The sequence below is a fragment of the Symphalangus syndactylus genome, chromosome 14 (assembly GCF_028878055.3).
Source record: "Symphalangus syndactylus isolate Jambi chromosome 14, NHGRI_mSymSyn1-v2.1_pri, whole genome shotgun sequence".
Taxonomy (NCBI): Eukaryota; Metazoa; Chordata; class Mammalia; order Primates; family Hylobatidae; genus Symphalangus; species Symphalangus syndactylus.
This window is the reverse complement of record NC_072436.2, coordinates 16,318,184-16,337,789: the sequence shown is the minus strand read 5'-3', so window position 1 is coordinate 16,337,789 and position 19,606 is coordinate 16,318,184. Positions and strand designations below refer to the sequence as shown.

Sequence of the window (19,606 nt, the reverse complement as noted above, 5' to 3'; positions counted from 1 at the left end):
TCCCGCCACCAAAGCCGCACCCCGCGCCCCGCGCCGGGTCCCTGCGCCGCCGCCACCTGCCAGCCGCCAGCTGGGAATGCGCCGCGGCCGCGCGCCAGCGCCGGGTATTAAAATAACCCCAGCGGGCAGCAGGCGCGCGGAGAGGGGGCGCTGGGTGTCTAGGGGGTGGCGCTGACCGCGCGGCGCCAGGAAGACGCGAGGGGCGCGGGGCCAGCGGGGTCGACGGAGGGTCCCAGGCGGGTCTCGCGTCTGCGGAGCGAAGCTGCCTCCAGCCCGGCTTCTCTGAGGCTGACCCCGCAACCCCTCTTGGGTTCTCCGCCTCCAGCCTTCGCCCCTGCGCCCCTCAAGCCCGTGTTTTCAGGGCACGGAGCGTGGGATTCTCTGTGTCCACTAAGCCCTGGACTCGCCCGCCCGCAGGTGGGGGGCGGGAACACCCCTAAACCCCGAGAGGGTCATAGAAAGGAGGTAGGGGAGGGAGGGAGTTACCCACCTAGGCGGGGACGGGCTCTTTGGGGGCCTTGACGACCCCCGCCCCTGTTGCGGGTCTCCTACAGATGCTCATAGAAGCCCACGCAGCCTCTCCAGGCCCCAGCAGGGACTCGTGGTGGCCACATCCACGGAAGTGACGCTGGGAGCTGCAGAGCCCCGTGGGGTAGGAGGAAGGACCCCACGGCCTCACCTCGAGCCCCTGAGCTGGGTGCTGGCCCCCACTCAGTTTCACTTATTGCTAGGAGATAGGATGTGGGCCGTCACTCATGCTGAACCATTGAAAGAAAAAGACACAGAACATTAATAAAATTAGACTAGAGAAGAGCTGGAGAGCTGTGAACACGGGGTCTAAAGGGCCCCCAGCGAGGAGCTGGCCTCGCCCACTCCACTCCGCCCGGGGCTCATCTGCTGCCTGAGGCCGTGGACCGGCCCCTAAAGCTGAAGCGGTTCTGCTGGGGGAGAGGAGGTGGCTAAGTGTGAATGGCCGAGAGGCTCCTGCGATGAGCTGGATCCGGGGGAGCCCCCGATGCCCACCAGTCCCCTCCGTGGGACGTTTGCCACGTGCTGGGGAGGCGAGGCTGGGCTGGAGAGGGCGGGAAAAGTCCCTCTGGTCTCCAAGCGTCCGCTGGACAGAGCAAGGGTCACACAATAGACACTTCATTCTCTGTGAGCTGAAAACAGCCGAACTGAAACCAACTACAGCTGCAGCTTCTGACCCGAAAGGGGAGCCGCTCATCCTGCCTGTGTGCGGGAGGAAAGGAGATGGAAGGCTGCCTCCGACCTGATGGTTCTGTGAGAGCTGATTACTAAGCTGGGGTCTAGGGGCCGGGGCTGGGGAAAAGCACTCGGGACCCAGAATGCCTGCACCAAGAATTAAATTTCCCACAAGCCAGCTGCCGAAACGACCTGCCGTCACCTCAGCCAGTTCACCCAGCAGCTGCTGAAACGACCTGCCCTGACACTAACACAGGTTTTTTGTTTTATTTTTTGTTTTTATTTATTATTATTTATTTAGTTAGTTTTTTGAGACGGAGTCTCACTCTTTCACCCAGGCTGGAGTTCAGTGGTGCAATCTCAGCTCACTACAACATCAGCTCACTGCAACCTCCACCTCCCAGGTTCAAGCAATTCTCCTGCCTCAGCCTCCCAAGTAGCTGGGATTACAGGCACCCGCCACCACACCCAGCTAATTTTTGTGTTTTTAGTAGGTGGGGTTTCATCATGTTGGACAGGTTGGTCCCCAACTCCTGAGCTCAGGTGATCTGCCCCCCTCAGCCTCCCAAAGTGCTAGGATTACAGGCGTCAGCCACCAGGCCTGGCCTCCAATGCTGGTTTTACCACCGAGGCCACTCGCCTGAGCGTGCCAGCTCCCCAGAACTACCAGTGCCAATGGGCTTTCTTTCAAAGCCAATAGATAACATTTCTCTTTCCAATAGAATTCCAATTTTCTTTTGTTCTTGAAGATACCGAATTGAAATTCTTCCTAAAATTAAACATTAAACTTAAAGATTTGTCTGTATATTTTGACTTTGACAGTTGCTATGTATAAAATGCTTCAGCAAGGAAATGATAATCTGATTATTGTTTCCTTGCTGCTTCATATCTTATGTGGTCCGTAATTGATGGGGAAAAATAGCCAATTGAAGCAGGTCCACATGTGACACGAGCACTGGAATTAGCAGACCAGGAGTTTCTGTTTTACAAAAACTGTTATAAATATAGTAAAGCAAGCAGAAAAACCTGGGCAACATGGATGAAAAGATGGAAATTTTCACCAGAAAATGGGAATGTATTTCTTTATTTATCTGAGGCAGGGTCTCGCTCTAAGGTCTAGCCTAGGCTCACCCAGGCTGGAGTGCAGGGGCGTGATCATGGCTCACCGCAGCTTTCTTTGACTTCCTGCACTCAAGCAATTCTCCTACCTCAGCCTCCCGAGTAGCTGTGACTACAGACATGCACCGCTACACTACACTCAGCTGATTTTTGTATTTTTTGTAGAGACGAGTTTCACCATGTTGCCCAGCCACTACGCCCAACCCCATTTGACTCTTTTGTTAGAAATTCCCAGGCTGGGCACTGTGGCTCACACCTGCAATCCCAGCACTTTTTATTTTTTATTTTTGAGATGGAGTCTTGCTCTGTCGCCCAGGCTGGAGTGCAGTGGCGTGATCTTGGCTCACTGCAACCTCCGCCTCCCAGGTTCAAGCAATTCTCTGCCTCAGCCTCCCGAGTGGCTGGGATTACAGGTGCCCACCACCAAGCCCAACTAATTTTTGTATTTTTTTTGAGACGGAGTCTCACTGGTCACCCAGGCTGGAGTGCAGTGGCACAATCTCACCGCAAGCTCTGCCTCCCGGGTTCACGCCATTCTCCTGCCTCAGCCCCCCGAGTAGCTAGGACTACAGGTGCCTGCCACCACGCCTGGCTCATTTTTTGTATTTTTAGTAGAGATGGGGTTTCACTATGTTAGCTAGGATGGTCTCGATCTCCTGACCTCGTGATCCGCCCGCCTCGGCCTCCCAAAGTGCTGGGATTACAGGCACCCACCCCCACGCTCAGCCCAATTTTTGTATTTCTAGTAGAGATGGGCTTTCACTATCTTGGCCAGGCTGGTCTTGAACTCCTGACCTCGTGATCTGCCCACCTCGGCCTCCCAAAGTGCTGGGATTACAGGCATGAGCCAGCGCACCCGGCCAATCCCAGTACTTTTGAAAACTGAGGCAGGAGGATTGCTCGAGTCTAGAAGTTTGAGACCAGCCTGGACAACATAATGAGACCCTCCATTTCAATTTCTAAAAAAATGTTTAAAGAGTGAAGGAAATAATGTATACAGTGGTCCATTTCCAAGACAGAGTGCCTTGAATCGGCTTAGGTCAGCAAACTACAGAAGAACAGGATATACTAGGCCCCAGCTTGGATAGTGGATGCCTGCTTGTCGGCCTCATCCACTCCCCTCTTAACCCCCTCTTAGTTGCCCTCACCCAAATCAAAGAAGTTTAAGATGAAATTTTACTAGCCTGAAAAATACCTGGTTTGGTCTGTTGTTATCAGCCTGCCCAGCTACTTAGTTCATAAGTCAAATACTTAAAGAGCCCCTGAGCTAACTAGGATTGCAATGCATTGTGGGCTGCAACAAAATGCAGCAGGACAACCCTGAAGAAATCACCTACAGCCACTGCCCAACAACCAATAGGCGACATATGGGAAGACTGTGACCTCCAGAGTACTCAGCCTATGAGGAACCTGGGGAGGGACCTGTGCCCTACAGCCCCTGCCCAACAACCAATAGGCGACATACGGGAAGACTGTGACCTCAGAGTACTCAGCTTATGAGGAACGGGGGGAGGGATCTACGCACTAGAGGATAAATTGCTTGTTGAAACTGCTGGGTGCACCTGCCCACCAGACACCCAATCTTGCAAGACAGTCATTAGAAGTCTCACTTTCGCTGTTCTCCGGGTCCCTGAGTCCATTCTTTGGATTTGGATGGATGAGTTTGTTTCTCACGAGGGTCAAATGGACATTTTATAACTTTAAAAGTACAGTATCTAAAATTCAGAAATCACAGCAGAAGAAAGAATCAGTTAACTTAAAGGTAGGTCAATAGAAATTATCCAGACACAGAAAGAGAAAAGAATGAAAAACAGAAAAGCGTGTGGAACCACACCATCAAATGATCTGACCTGCATGTCACTGGAGTCGCCAGAACAACAACAAAGGAAAATGGGGCAGGAACAATATCTGAAAAGGTAGTGGCTGATATTTTCAAAATTCATAAGCAGTGTCAACTTACAGACATTAGAATCTTAGTAAATCACAAGCAGGAAAAAACTAAAAGCAAACCACTCCAGCGCATTGTAGTAAAAAATTCCAAAAACCAAAGGCAAACAAACTGTAAAAATTATTGAGATAAAAAAAAAGACAATGCATTCAGGGAATAACAATAGGAAAGATGGCTAGAGCTCCTCAGAAAACCATGGAAACCAGAAGAGAATGACCTCTTTAAAGTACCAAAATAAAGGATTTTAACCAACAATTTATGTACAATAAAATAAAGATACTTCAGACAAAGCTAAGAACATTTGTTGCAGCACAAAAAAATACTAAAGGAGCTCTGCAGGCTTTCCTTCTGCTAACAGAAAATGACCCCAGATAGAAACTCGGAAGTGCATGGAAAAATGAAGTGCACCAGGAAGTTAAATATGTTTGTAAATTAAAAAGATGAGGACTGTGCAGCAACAGCTCTGGTGGTGCATGATGACAATAACACGCGTCAACTAATATCCACGACAACAATAGCACCAGGTCTCTGGAGAAGCGTGAGTGAAATTACACCATTGGAAAGGTCTTTGTTGTTGTGTAAGAATTCACATTTCAGGCCAGGCGCAGTGGCTCACACCTGTAATCCCCGGGCTTTACTGCAAAGTGGCTCTGCCTGCCTATGACTCACTTTATGGACCATTAAATCATAAATCATAATCATAAAGCTCCCATCTCCACAGATGTGACTTTTGAAGCTTTGCTCTGCACTTAATGCATTCATTATGTTTTGCAACGATAATTTTCCTGAAAGAACTACTTTCCAATTGGATTACTAAATTCTGTAGAAAATGAGGTTCCACAGACAGAGCTGGTTTCATGGGGCTCTTTTCAGGTGCTCATCCAGCCTGATGTTTGTGTTTTTCAGACTCAAAGACGATGCTTTGTTCAGAACCCACTCCACCTCCCAGGTGCTCAGAGACCAGAGATCCATCCTGCCGCAGACACTGGGGTGGAGATGCTTGATGAAAATAAGGGAACGTGGCTGGGCGCAGTGGCTCATACCTGTAATCCTAACACTTTGGGAGGCTGACGCGGGAGGATCACTTGAGCCCAGGAGTTCAAGGCCAGCCCAAGCAACATAGTGAAACCCTGTCTCTATAAAAGAAAATAAAAATAAATAAGGAAATAAAAGTGAGGGGTAGAGGCAGCTCTGGCTGAGTGCACCCCAGATGGAGTTAGGGAACCTCATGAAGAGCAAAGACTGGGCGGTGCAGAAATGGCCAGGCCCTCAAAGCCTCAACTAGAGCTCAGCCATCAGCCATCAGCTGCCTGGGATCCTGCCCAGGGGGCGTGGGCCCACTTCATTACCCAGAGCTGAGGGCTCTTTCTTTTGGAAGGAGGTCCCAGGGGGACACCCCTGCAGGGCCTCCCACCTCTCCCAGAGCACCTCTGCAGCTGGTGATTTCACTTTACTCTTCCAGGAGACACTTCCCTTAATGCTGCTATTGGTATTTTCCCTTACTTTGGACCTCAGGCACCACAATTTCCCCAATCTTGGTCTCAAACACCTCCAGATATGAGACACAGCTGGAGAGATGATAACATGAATCAAACCAATTACAACCTGCACGGGTCTCCAGCTGGTGGTGGCCCTATTAATTATCGGAGAGCCTCGGACATCTGAGCAATCGCAGGTGATGGAAGGGCTTAAGCTGGCAGGAGACAATGTGGAATTCAAAGCACTTCCCCTGACTTAAAATGTCCAAGCTCGTGAAAGTTCAAATGTAGGGAGAGTGAGGGGAAATATCTAGTACACATAATAGTCTTTTCTCAGAATCAACTTTTGGGGGCTCCTTGGGCGTCTCAACACTACAGCCTGCCTGGCCCCATGAGGCCACTTGAAAGCTGGCTGGCCTTTGGGAAAAGGTTCCGGTTCAGGATGTACGAAACCTCACGTCCTGAGTGAAGAGGCTGGATGCAGAGCTCTAGAAAGCCCTTCCAGGGATTCCAAAGGTCGGAGTCAGGGCTGGGATGAGGGCAGAAACCCCAGGGGCCCCAGATTTCTCTTGCAAGCATACAACCAAAGGCACATGTGTATACCACGCCATGGGGCCAAATTCCTCACCCCGTGTCATGTAACAGAGTGTGGGGGTTCCTTCCTGCTCAGCATGGTCATTCCCCTTCTTCCTGCCTTGCTGGGAGGCAAGGAGGTCAGGGACCCCACCTCCTTCTTGAAGGACTATCATCCCCATCCATGTCTGATAGCAGCCGAGGGCCCCAGTGCTGAAACTAATGGAGGGGCCTCAGCAGCAGCCAAATCCAAGGAGGCAGAGCCCTTTATCCTTTCAGGTCTCTTCCCGTGGGCCTTCTTTACTATCTTCACTATCTCCATCACCATTATCACCACCACCACTATAACCATCACCACCATCATAGCCATCATCATCATTGGCATCATCTGTCTCCTCAATATTAGCAAACTTTTTTTTTTTTTTTTTTGAGATGGAGTCTCACTCTCCCACCTAGGACGGAGTTCAATGGCACGATCTTGGCTCACTGCAACCTCCGCCTCCCAGGTTCAAGCAATTCTCTTGCCTCAGCCTCCCAAGTGGCTGGGATTATAGGCACGCGCCACCATGCCCAGCTAATTTTTGTATTTTTAGTAGAGACGGGATTTCACCATGTTGGCCAGGATGGTCTCGACTTCCTGACCTCGTGATCCACCCACCTCAGCCTCCCAAAGTGCCGAGATCACAGGCATGAGCCACCCTGCCCAGACAACATTAGCAACCTTTACATGTGGTTTGGTCTATAGACTTAAAAAAAAATTCTGGGGCACATATCTATATTAGATTATATGTTTGACAACACATTTTTATTGTTCAAAACATGGCCTTAAGTATGTATTTTTATTCATTTATTTTTATTTTTTGAGATAGGGTCTCACTGTTGCCCAGGCTGGAGTGTAATGGCACGATCTTGGCTCACTACAGCCTGAACTCCCAGGCTCAAGCAATCCTCCCACCTCAGCCTCCAAGTAGCTGGGACTACAGGCACACACCACCACGCCTGGATCATGTTTGTATTTTTTGTAGAGATAGTGTTTTGCCACGTTGCCCAGGTTGGTCTCAAACCCCTGAGCTCAAGTGATCCACCCGCCTTGGCCTCCCAAAATGCTGGGATTACAGACATGTGCCACCTCGCCTGGCCCATTTTATTTTTTGATACAGGGTCTTGCTCTGTCACCCAGGCTGAAGTGCAGTGGTACAATCATAGCTCACTGCGGTCTTGACCTCCTGGACTCAAGCAATCCTCCTGCCTCAGCCTCCTGAGTAGATGGGACTACAGGTGCATGCCACCACACCCAGCTAACTTTTTAAATTGTTAGTAGAGATGATATCTCACTATGATGCCGAGGCTGGTTTCAAATTCCTGGGCTGAAGCAATCCCAAAGTGCTGGGGTTACAGGCATGTGCCACTGTGCCTGGCCCTGTATTTCTTCATAAATAATGTGAAACAAACTCCCATCATGAGCCTGAAAATTGACCAGAACACTCATCTCTCCCGTGCTCCTCTTCCCACCAACTGGTGGGATTTCAAGCCAGCAAAGGTGGCTTAGCCCAGATACTGAGAGAACAAGGATAAGGCCAATCAACAAAACTTGCTGAGGAATGACTTACACAGGAGTCTGATTGAAAGCTTTTATGACTTTTTAAAATTAAAACAACATATAGAGCAACAGGAATTAAATGGTTAAATTGCATCAACAGCCAACGTTGGAAACCAGCTCTCCCTCCACTGTAGACCAGAGATCCTAGTGCTGCTGACAGGGTCTCGTGGCACCCCTGAGATTGTCCTGGCCAAGTCAAGAACACATCCAGGTCACCACAGATTCTGGTGTGTTCTGCAGAGCATGTGTTTTACAAGCAATATCCCTCCCCATGGCCAAGGTGAAATAAGCACAAGTTCTGTGCCCTGCCCCCCATGTCATAAGCAGCACAACAGCCATTCAGGCCAACACATCCAGAACTATGTGACAATCAACTGGTAAGAACTTGTTTCCAGGTTATGAATATTTGTAATGCTTCCCTCTGAGGCCACAACAGGCCCTATCTCCCAGCCCCTAAAGTTGCTCCCCATGTTTCCACGGGCAAAGGGCCTATCCTTTGCCAACTGCTCCTCTGGCTGTTGTGGAATAGCAATTGCTGGCCCTTCCCAGTCTCTGATGTCCTGGTGTACTCAGGATAATGGCAGCTACATGAGCCTTAGTCTCTCAGTTCTGGGGCCCTGGACTGAGGCTGGAAACAGGGCAGCTCCCCCATGGTTGAGGCTCCTGCAACAGCCAGGCTTTCCTCAGGACCCCTGCTCTGTGTCTCAGGGGTGCTGGGATCCTGTTCTTGGCTGGAGGACTGTGGCTTACAGGCTGAGTCCCCCTTCTTGCTCTCCCTGTTGGTCCAGAGTGAATAAGAGACTATGGTGAATCCTCTTCTGCAGGGCTGAGGCTGCAGGGACCAGCTCTGCCCTGTGTCCTGTTGAGGATGTTTCTAGAATGCTCAGCGTCCACCAGTGCAGGTCCTGCTCTTGGGGTGCATCTTGGAGTCTCACCACCCACACTTCACCAGGCTCCAGCAGCCATTTCCAGTGCTGCCCTGGGGTCCTCAGGGCCCTGTCTGGGGTCATCTTCTGTAGGTAGATGGTATCATAGCAGCCCACCATGGAGACAAGCTGCAGGGCCAGTAACCAGGCCTTAGCCTCGGCAGGGTCCACTGCCCAGGTAATGCCCAGCTTCAACACCATGGGCTCCCCTGGGGGCAGGTCCACTTTGAGAAACCCCTGCTATGAAGGAAGGAAGCTTGGCCAGTGTGAGCAGGTAAGAAGCCCCTCAAATCTCCAGGAAAGACCCTGGGTCCAGTCAGCATCCTCAAGGCCCAGGCCCAGGGGCACAGCCTCCTGAGGCCCTAGTTCAGTGGGCACAAAGTGGGGGTCCAGACCTGCATCTTCCAACCCTTCTGAGGCTGATGCCAGGGTCCCTGGCCCCCATGCCTCAGAGCCCCCCTGCACAGGCTGTCCTGGGCTCTGCCCCCAGCTCAGCTCCATCCCTGAGGACCCCTCCTGCTCCGACTCTGCCTCAGTGTGCTCCATCAGCTCAGGGTCCCAGTTGTCTTCTTCCCAGTCCTCTGACTCCAGCAAGTCTTGAAAGTCTAGAAAGGCAGCCTTGAAGCAAGTGAAGCAAATGCTTAGCTGATCTCCATGTTGAAGCTGATACATCCAGGAGGCGTAGAGGTAGGACGTGCCCTCTTCCTCATACCGCATGCTGACCGGAGGGCACATGGCCAGGCTGCCTGCCTCCTGCCAGGGTGGACAGCAAGAGTCGGACCTTCAGAGGATCTCGGATGGTCTGGCCACAGGTGCTGGGGCCAGTAGGATGCTGGGGGGCAGGGATGAAGGGGACAAGGAGCAGGAGGAGAAAGGGGTTTCCTATCCAGGGATTTGGGGTGGGGTGGATGACCTGGGTCCCAGCTCAGTGGGGACCTGCAGAGGGTGGAAGCTTGAATTTCTGGAAATGTCTTCAGCTTCTGCAGTTGCTGTGGTCTCAGGGGAGCTGGAAAGGCAAAGGAACGGAGGTTAGGTGCCCCCAGCAGGCAGGGCGGGAGCAAACTGTGGGGACCAGCAGGGACAGGGATATTGGGGTTCAGACTGGCCGTTTAGTGGGGACCCTGCTCAGTTTGAACAGCACCGGGGCTGGGAGGCCTTCAGTTCCTCCATCCGACCTCCCCGGGCTCATCAGCCACCCCCTACACCTCCAGGACCCCAACACCCCATCAGCCTCATCTGACAGAACCTGGGGGAACCTGAGAGAAACTGGCAGAGCCTGAGGGGACCTGATGGAAATTGAGGGAAACTGAAGGAAACTGAGGGAACTTGAGGGAAACTGGGGGAACCTGAGAGAAACTGGGGGAACCTGAGGGAAACCGGCAGAGCCTGAGGGGACCTGATGGAAATTGAGGGGACCTGATGGAAATTGAGGGAACCTGAAGGAAACTGAGGGAACTTGAGGAAACCTGAGGGAAACTGGGGGAACCTGAGGGGAACGTGAGAGAAACTGGGGGAAACTGAGGGAAACTGAGGGAACCTGACACAAACTGGGGGAACCTGAGAGAAATGGAAGGAACCTGAGAGAAACTGAGGCAACCTGAGGGAAACTGAAGGAAACTGGGGGAAACTGAGGGAAACTGGGGGAACCTGAAGAAATCTGAGGGAAACTAGGGGAACCTGAAGAAACCTGACACAAACTGAGGGAACCTGAGAGAAACTGGGGGAAACTGAGGGAACCTGAGGGAAACTGAGGCAACCTGAGGGGAAACTGAAGGAAACTGGGGGAACCTGAGGGAAACTGAGGGAAATGGAAGGAAACTGGGGGAACCTGAGGGAACCTGAGGGAAACTGGGGAACCTGAGGGAAACTGAGGGAACCTGAGGGGAACTTGAGGGAAACTGAGGGAACCTGGGGGAACCTGAGGAATCCTGGCCCTGCTTCAGCCTCCCAACCCCTCACCCAGCACCAGGCCGTGTCTCCGAGACCCCTCCTCAGAGACCCCTCCTCAGGAGACCTCACCATCTTGGTGTCTCCACTCATGTGGGCACCCAGGGAAAGGAGGCAGAGCCCGTCTGGGTATATAAAGGGCCATTTCCCATGGTGCTCTGGGCTCATCTGCATATCTATCTCCCATGAGCCTCAGTTTCCAGGAAATGAAAGTGCTGAGTCACCAGCTCCCCTCAAGGAGGGCCATGTACAGCCCTTGGGTGCCTGCAGAAAGGCCCTGGGGAGGCAGCTCCTCTGGGGGCTGGAGATCGGGGTCGGTGCTCTCTGTCCACAGGCTGGCACGGCGTGAGCATCCAGCCTGTGGTTGCTGGCCCGTCATGCGCACGACGTCCTGGTCCTGCCGCATTTGTGAAACGTGATCCCTGCTTTGCTGTCTCCGTCTTAAAGTTCTCTGAATTTTAGGAACCAGCCAATTGTCAACTAGTTATTGTTTAAACACATTTTCCCCTTTGTGGTTCATCTCTTCACTCTTTAAACAGAGATGCTTATAAATTAACACTTCTTTTTTCAATAGACTCTATTTTTTACAGCAGTTTTAGGTTCATAGCAAAATTGAGCCAAAGGCATGGAGCTCTCCCACCGCTCCCCTGCTCCTGCAGGTGCACAGCCTTCCCCAGTACCCCCATCCAAGCCATTTGTTACATGTTGTTATTATCATCATCACCCTCTGCAATTTCCATTAGGCTTTCCTCCGGTGCTGTGCATTCTGCAGGTTTGGACACGCATATAATCATGCAGAGCCACCACTCTAATATCGTACAGACGGGTTTCTCCACCCCGATTCGTCTGTGTTCTACATTTTCATCACTCCCTCTCCCAGCCCCTGGCAACCAGGGATCTTTTGACTGTCTCCTTAATTTTGCCTTTTCCAAAATGTCATAGAGCTGGACTCATACATTACGTAGCCTTTTCAACTTCTTTTTTTAGTAATACGCACTTTGGTTCTTCCATGTCTTTTGTGGTTTGATAGTTCACTTCTTTTTTTTTTTTTTTTTTTTTTTTTTGAGACAGGGTCTTGCTCTGTCACCCAGGCTGGGATGCAGTGGCGAAATCACAGCTACTGCAGCCTTAACCTCCTGGGTTCATGCGATCTTCTCACCTCAGCCTCCCAAATAGCTGAGACTACAGGTGCTGGTGCACACCCCGATAAGTTTTGTATTTTTTGTGAGACAGGGCCTCACCATGTTGCCCACACTGGTCTCGAACACTTGGGCTCAAGTGATCCGCCTGCCTCTGCCTCCCAAAGTGCTGGGATTACAGACGTGAACCACCTGGCATGGCCAGCTCACTTATTTTTTAACACTGAATGGTATTCCATTGTCTGGATGTACCATGGTTTATTTATCCATTCACCTATGGAAAGACATCTTGGTTGCTCCCAGGTTTGGGCAATTATGAATAAAGCTACTAGAAATATTCGTGTGCAGGTTTCTGTAGACATAAGTTTTCAACTCATTTTGGTAAACTCTAAGGAGCGGGATTGCTGGATGCTGTGGTCAGAGTGTGTTTAGTTTTGTAAGAAAGTGACAAATTTTCTCCCACAGTGGCCCTGCAGGAGGAACCCCCAAACCCTTTCCCTACATCCCCATGACCTCTGCTCCTCCCCACCTGGGGGCTGTCCGTCCCTGGCTTGGATCATCCACGCACCCGGGGCTGCCTACCACCCCCACCAGGTTAGGGCTCAGATCAGGGCCACCCCTCACCCCGGGGCTTCCTCATCCAAGTCCTGGGATAGGGACAGGTGTGGAGCTTTGGCTGCCAGGTGTCCTGCTGTGGGTGGAGAGGGCGGTGAGCCCATTCCCTAAAGACTCAGGTGCCTGAGCTGCCTGGCTCAGTTGAGAGGAAAGTAGTAGTTGAGGGACCCCACAGAGAAGCCTGTTTATGGGTCTGGGGGTCAGAGGCTCCCGGGAGGAGCCCCTGGGTCCTGGTTTTCTCTGAAAAGGCCACTCAAGTCCTCGGGGCTAAGCTGTGGCTGCCCTGGCCAGGAGGGGGCCGAGGAGGGGGCCGGGGAGGGGGCCCTGCACCTGTCATGAACACTGAGGGCTGGGCCAGTGGGCACCTGGAGGATGAGGACCCTCCCACCTGGCCCCTCCCAGCCCCAGTTCGCAGGACACAGCCCAGCCAGCAGCCAGCAGAGTCACTGCCTAAAGGAGGTTTTGACAGAGGAGCAGCAGAGCCCTCTGAGGGCCCCTGTGGCTTTGCAGGCTCCTCGCTGGTTTGCGTGGCTTTTTCACAAAGTAGTTGCGTCAAGAATTTAATACGCTGCGACCTCGTTGCCCAGCAGGAGCGGTGCAGGACCGGGAGGCTGACAGGGAAGTGTTGGTGGGTGCATGGCAGCGTCCACTCTGGGAAGCTGTGGCCAGCGCGTCCTGGCCAGCCAGGGCCTGGGCAGGGACTTGCCTCTCGGGCCTCGCCCTTACCCTGGTCTGAGAGTGTAGGGCCCTCTCAAGGTCCTCGGTCACCTCAGCAGCCTGGGACGGAGCCTTTGGATTGCTCCCTGGGCAGCTGGGTACAGGAGAGGCCACTCGAGGCAGATGCTGGGATGGACAGATGGATTTGGGGCCCAGAGGGAAACCATGGCAAGACTTGGTGGGTGGATGGTACCAGAGGAGAGGAACAGGACGTGGCCATCATCGGGGAATCCAACACTCCTGTATCTTTTTTTTTTTTTTTTTTTTTTTATTATACTTTAGGGTTTTAGGGTACATGTGCACAATGTGCAGTTTTGTTACATATGTATCCATGTGCCATGTTGATTTCCTGCACCCATTAACTCGTCATTTAGCATTAGGTGTATCTCCTAATGCTGTCCCTCCCCCCTCCCCCCACCCCACAACAGTCCCCGGAACACTCCTGTATCTTCAGAAGGACCAGGCATTTCCCCAGCTGCAGAGACCACTGATGGGGCAGCACAGCCATTGTGGGACCAAGGCCATGACCCCAAGTCACTGGAGTCCTAAGCCTGACACCCAGATTGCCCACGAGCCAGAACTCCATCCCCACCATCCTGGGGTGCACAAGCTCTTGTGTTAGGAACGGGTGAAGAGGGGGAGCCCAGGAAGCTGAACACAACCCAGAGGGGGTGGACGAGCAGGGACAAGGCTGTCAGATGGGCCTGGCCAAGCTCAGGGGCCCCCAGCTACCTCAGGGGTGCAGGTGCCAGCTGAGCCCTGCAGAGGAATGGGGTGAGGCCACATCACGCCCTTTGAGCACTGGCTTCCGAGCTCACGCGGCTTCGTCTCTGTCTCACCCAGAATGCCTCACGCAGGTCTGCCCAGAGAACATTCCAGAGATGCTTGTGGAGTGGAGCAGCTTTAATAAGACACATTCTTGCTTCTCTGTTGGCTTCTTACCTGTGTCCTCGGGATGGCTGCCAAGACACTACCAACCTACTGCATCCGTGGCCGAGGCTCAGAGCCTCCCGGGCTGGTGCCTTCCCGGGCACAGGATCCCCAGCAAGTCCAGGAATCTGACCTGAGCTCACCAATCGTGCCCAGGGAAACCAGCCAGCCCCCACAGCCTCCAAGACCTAAGTGGGCTTGGTTCTGTTGGCAGGTGACCCAGCTGGAATCAAACCCTAACAAGAAAGAAAAGTGTGTTTAGATCATCAGGTGACTCACCAAATAGAACTTTCTTGAAAACTGTTTTAATAATCAAGACCAGGAAAGGATTATGGAATATTCTAGCAAAGTCCAAGTATTTGGATTTTAAAATCAACATTTATCTTATTGCTCTTATATTACAAAGTTCCACCCTCGCCTCCAGTCTCAACGTTTGCACAAAGCATTTCAGCAGCACATGCAATGGCATTGTGGTCTGCTTTTCCCTCTCGCTCCTCCACACAGCACTGAAGAAGGAGAGGAGCAGTTTTCTTTGTTTCTTGCATGAATTTACTACTAAGGCTCGTCAGAGAGATGCTGCCTGTGGGAGTGATGCATGGCCCCCGCTTCCACGGAGAAAAGCCACACGGTGGTGGCCAGGGGTGGGACGCGCCCGTGGACATGGAGGACAGGTGTGTTCTGAGAAGCTGCCTGTTTCTTTCTTTTGTTTTTGAGATGGAGTTTCACTTTTGTCGCCCAGGCTGGAGTGCAATGGCACGATCTCGGCTCACTCCAACCTGCATCTCCTGGGTTCAAGCGATTCTCCTGCCTCAGTCTCCCAAGTAGCTGAGATTACAGGTGCCCATCACCATGCTCAGCTAATTTTTGTATTTTTAGTAGAGACAGGGTTTCATCATGTTGGCCAGGATGGTCTCGATCTCTTGACCTCATGATCCACCCGCCTCGGCCTCCCAAAGTGCTGGGATGACAGGCGTGAGCTACCGTGCCCAGCCAAGGTGGCTTCTTTACAACAGACTCTGTCCAGGGGACTACAGTCACCCTCCCCTCACTCCCAGCCCACCCTTCCTCCTCATTTGCTTTGTCCACCTACTCAGCTCTGTGGCCCATTGGTGGCCTCCATCCTTCTGAAGGACCAAGAAGCCACTGCCGTGTGGAAGCACCTCCATGTGCCCTGGTCAGGTCTGTCACCAGGGCTGTGTGAGGATCAGAACCCCCTCGAACACACTGGGTCATCATCCAAATTGTAATCATGGACTTAGAGGCTGTCCTTTTAAAAATAACTTTTGGTATTATTTGCTTATTTCCAAGTAAACAAATTCATTATCAAACATTTAGAGAACAGGCAAGCAAATAAGAGGAAAGAACATCACCAGTCACACATTCTCCAGAGAGTGCAAAAAGCAAGGTCTCTGTATCTTACTCTCATGTAGGAAGAACGGTTGCAGGAGAGAAAGGAAGGAGAGAGGGCCTGGGCACTGCACCCAGCTGTGGCCAGCTCTGTCCTGAACCCTCCTGGGGTCTGTCCTGAACCCTCTTGGGGTGGGATTTCCATAAGGTGGGCATTATTATCTTCCCTGGGCTGGGCCAGAGCCTGGTTGGGGCCTGGGGCCCCATCCTGAGTCCAGAGTCTGTGATTCCTCCATAGGCCCCAGGGCCTGTGCAGTGACAGTCCCTGAGCAGCAAAAGAGCAAATGAGTGCTGGGAATTGTGAGTCTCTTCCCTAAAAAGGCAGGGTGGGGATCCTGCCCAGCCCAAGGTCTTCAAAACCGCAGGTACATCCTTGTTGTTCTGTCAAACACATCTGCAGATAACTTGAGTCCATCTAGGGTGGGTTTCCAGGCAGCTAGGGACCAAGTGAGGGGGTAGAGGCGGCCACGTGAGACCCCAGGAAGCAAAGCCCCCAGGAAGCAGAGCCCCCAGGAAGCAGCACCCCGACCACCTCAGATTTTTCATCCACAATGGCAAGGGTGGGGGCTGCCCTAAGAGGTCAGCAAAGACCACCGTAGGGGAAGGTCTTGGACACGGCTCTGAGCGGTCCCACAGGGAAAGGGAACTGGTGTCTCCTGGAGGGAGATGCTGGAAGAAGGCCAGAGAGGAAGGGTGGCCAGGAGTCCCCATTTCCATAGCCCAGACCTGTGGAAACACTGCCCCTGGGCAGCTCTGTGCCCCTGGCGACCTCCTGGCCTGATGCAGCTTAGAAAGAAGCTGCCTGTCCCTCCATTGCCAGCCTTTTCTGGAAGTCTGGGTGCCTTCAGGTTTGGGAATACTGAAACATCCCCCCAACATCCCAGGGCTCCTGGCCTTTGAACACTCATGGGGGACGGGGCGGCCACACACTTGGGGGTCATGTTCCCTCAGACTCTCCCCTCCTGGCTTCCCCCCATCGCCCAGGGCCAGGGAGGCCGGGGCACGTGCAAACCCAATCCTGGCAGTTGGCAGCGGCTTCCAGGCGCCTGTGTGACCCTGTCTGTAGCCTGCAGGAGCAGGTGCTGCCTGTGAGGGGGGCCCTGGGCTCCAGCAGATGCAGGAGATGAGAGTGCAGCCACCCTCCTACCCACTCTCTCCCTGAGGCCTCCATAGTGGATTTAGGGCTCATGCTACTGGTTGAGATGGAGTTTAGGGAGGGCCCGCGATTCTAAAGGTCTGGGTCACACCTGGGCGTTGGAGGGCCAGGCTCCATGGCTATGGGGCCCTGTTAGCCATAAACTCCTTCATCAAATAAACCAAATGTGGAGGACGTATACCTGGGGCCCTGGTGCTCGATTTTGCTTTCTGCTCTCATCTCTCATCACCCTACAAAATGCATCTCCATAAAAAGACATTAAACAGCCCAGCACGGTGGCTCACATCTGTAATCCCAGCACTTTGGGAGGCCAAGGCAGGTGGATCACCAGAGGTCAGGAGTTCAAGACTAGCCTGGCCAACATGGTGAAACTCCGTCTCTACTAAAAATATAAAAATGAGCTGGGGGTGGTGATAGGTGCCTGTAATCCCAGCTACACAGGAGGCTGAGGCAGGAGAATTGCTTGAACCCGGCAGGCAGAGGTTGCAGTGAGCTGGGATTGCACCACTGCACTCCAGCCTGGGCAACAGAGTGAGACTCTGTCTCCAAAAAAAAAAAGACATTAAATGAAACTAAGAAAAAAATTGGCAAGTATTAAACATTCTGGGTAAATCAGAGCCCTGTCGCGCTGGCCTCACCCTCAGCCACCAGCTGCCTGCCCCCGCAGAGCCAGGCTCATCGCTGTCTGTCATCTGAGTGAGGGCACTGTGCATGATGAATAACACATTATTTTTTTGTTAAAAACAGCTTGAAATATTGACTTCAGTTTAATCTGTTCACTTTTAAATCAGAGCAAAACCAAAGTTGTGCAGAGAGAGTGAGCTGGGAGATTAGGGGGCCTCAATCCTACTCCACAGGGACCCTGTCCACATGTGGCTCAATCCTGCTCCATAAAGACCCACAGGCCGTGGCCCACCCCACGTGGCCTGGACACACAGAACAACCCTCAAATCAACCCAGAAGCTCCAGGTACTGGGTGTGCCCCCAACAGCCCACGGCACCACCACCAACCCCACTTGGGGACACAATGGGGCCACCGCCAGGCACACAAATGGCTCCAAAGGAGAGCATGGCCCCCCTCCTCTGCCCACTGGTCTGGATCCAACCTCCCGGGGTGGGCACCAGGGGTTCTGTCCAAGGAAAGAGGCTTTGCCCGTGATGACTGGGAGGTGGTGTCATGCCCACCCTGCCACGCACAGCGCCCACACACAGGAAGCGGCGTGGCTGCGACAGCCCCTGGGTGTGAGGCCCCCATACCCCTGGTGTGCTCGCTGAGATCTGAGACTGGAGAAGCAGGCACTGGAAGCAGGACTTGGCGAACCCACACACCTCCTGGCAGGGAAGGAAGATTATGGAAACTGGGGGCTTCCAGGTGCACCTGTGCCACCCCCACACGGCTTGGGGCAGGTGCCTGGCATCCCTGGGCACCTCTGGGTGAGGCAGAGCAGCTCAGAAGCAGCAGGATCAATTTCTAGGCCCTGGATTTGGGCGCCAACTTGCTGTGTGCCAATAGCACCTCCTGGTGGTCACTTCAGTCTGCACGGACGCTCGTGGTTTTGTACCGCCAAAGCAGCCAGGCCGGCAAACGGGCCATTGGCCTGGTCTCTGGACTGGTTTCTGGGAAGAACGGAGAACCATGGCTGGCCCTTTAGCAATTCCTGAGGCCTCCCAACCCTCCTCCTCCAATCAGCTCTGCCTCCATCTTCTGACCTGTGGAGTTGGGATGTTGCACACGGCGTCCCGACGGCAACCCACGTCCTCCTTCAGCCGAGAGTCTGGCAGGTGGGCTGAGGCCGGGCCAGGGGCTGTACCTGGGCCACCCTAGCAAGCTCCCTCCCTCCCTTGGTCCAGCTCCACGGCCGGCCCCAATCCTGGAGGTCCACTGCGAGTGTACATGTTTGTGCGTGAGAGCATGCCCTCACGAGTGTGCAGGGGTGTGTGGGGTGCAGTGTATACATGCACAGGTGTGTTTGTGTGTATGTGGGAGTGGGCAGGTGCACACACATGCACCTGTGGGCAGAAGTGACCTCAGAGACTCCTTCCAGCAGATGCCTCGGTCCCAGGGTCCCAGCCCGGCGTGGTTGGTGACCTCAGCGACTCCTTCCAGCAGATGCCTCGGGCGCAGAGTCTCAGCCCGGCGTGGTTGCTGCTCTACACACATCTGCTGGATTGAAGTAAACAGGAAGAGTCAGTTAATAATAGAAGGACTTGGGGTGTGAAGCAGCTGGCCCCAAAGGCAGGAGCTACAAAGTGAGAGGACCTAGAAGTGGATGTTCACTGAGGTCAGGTTTGGGGTGGATAACAGGGGACAGGTCATTCATGTTCTCTGCTTGCCTGCATTTTTCACAGCTTCTAAAATGAACTTGAGTTACCTGGAAATAAGAAGCTCAACAATTGTAACATTCTCGGGCTGCCAGCAACTCCATGTCTGAAGCCCGGCCTGGATCGAGGCCTGGAGAAGCCTCAAGGGTGGGCCGAGGAGGTGGCCCGTCCAGCCTTCCTGGACAGGCCCCGTGGCTCGGACAGAGGCCTCTGAGGTGCCGGCTGTGCCGGGCCCCATGACGGTGCACCTGCCGCCACCTCGGTGAGATGGGCATCACCCAGGGAGGCGCAGAGAAGCCGGCAGTGCAGCCAGGACTGACGCGTAGCCCTGACACCTGGGCCATCATCAGGAACTGTCAGCCTACTTGACCTCTTTTTGTGACAAATCAGATCCTCCCCCCAGAACAGACCAGTGTCTGGCAGCATCGACCCCCACAGACACCTCTGCTGGTGTGGCAGGTGACATTGCCACAGTGGGGCCCCGAGTCAGGCGGCAAGTCTACGTAATGAACAGCTCCAGGAGCAG

The 19,606-nt window shown here is 53.2% G+C and overlaps 1 protein-coding gene across 1 annotated transcript; it reads right to left on the bottom strand.

Annotated features, from left to right (window-relative positions):
* Positions 1–7,940: 7,940 nt before the first annotated feature.
* On the bottom strand, positions 7,941–10,905 carry TEX19 (testis expressed 19). The gene is made up of 2 exons (XM_055242515.2): positions 10,867–10,905; positions 7,941–9,853 (listed from the first exon to the last, which is right to left on the bottom strand). The coding sequence occupies exon 2, from the start codon at positions 9,580–9,582 to the stop codon at positions 9,088–9,090; it is 495 nt and encodes a 164-aa protein (XP_055098490.1). The 5' UTR covers positions 9,583–9,853; positions 10,867–10,905; the 3' UTR covers positions 7,941–9,087.
* Between the last annotated feature and the right edge of the window lie 8,701 nt (positions 10,906–19,606).

What these genes read in the sequence shown, in the direction of transcription:
- TEX19 (XM_055242515.2), bottom strand. Translation starts at nt 9,582, where the DNA reads ATGTGCCCTCCGGTCAGCATGCGGTATGAGGAAGAGGGCACGTCCTAC.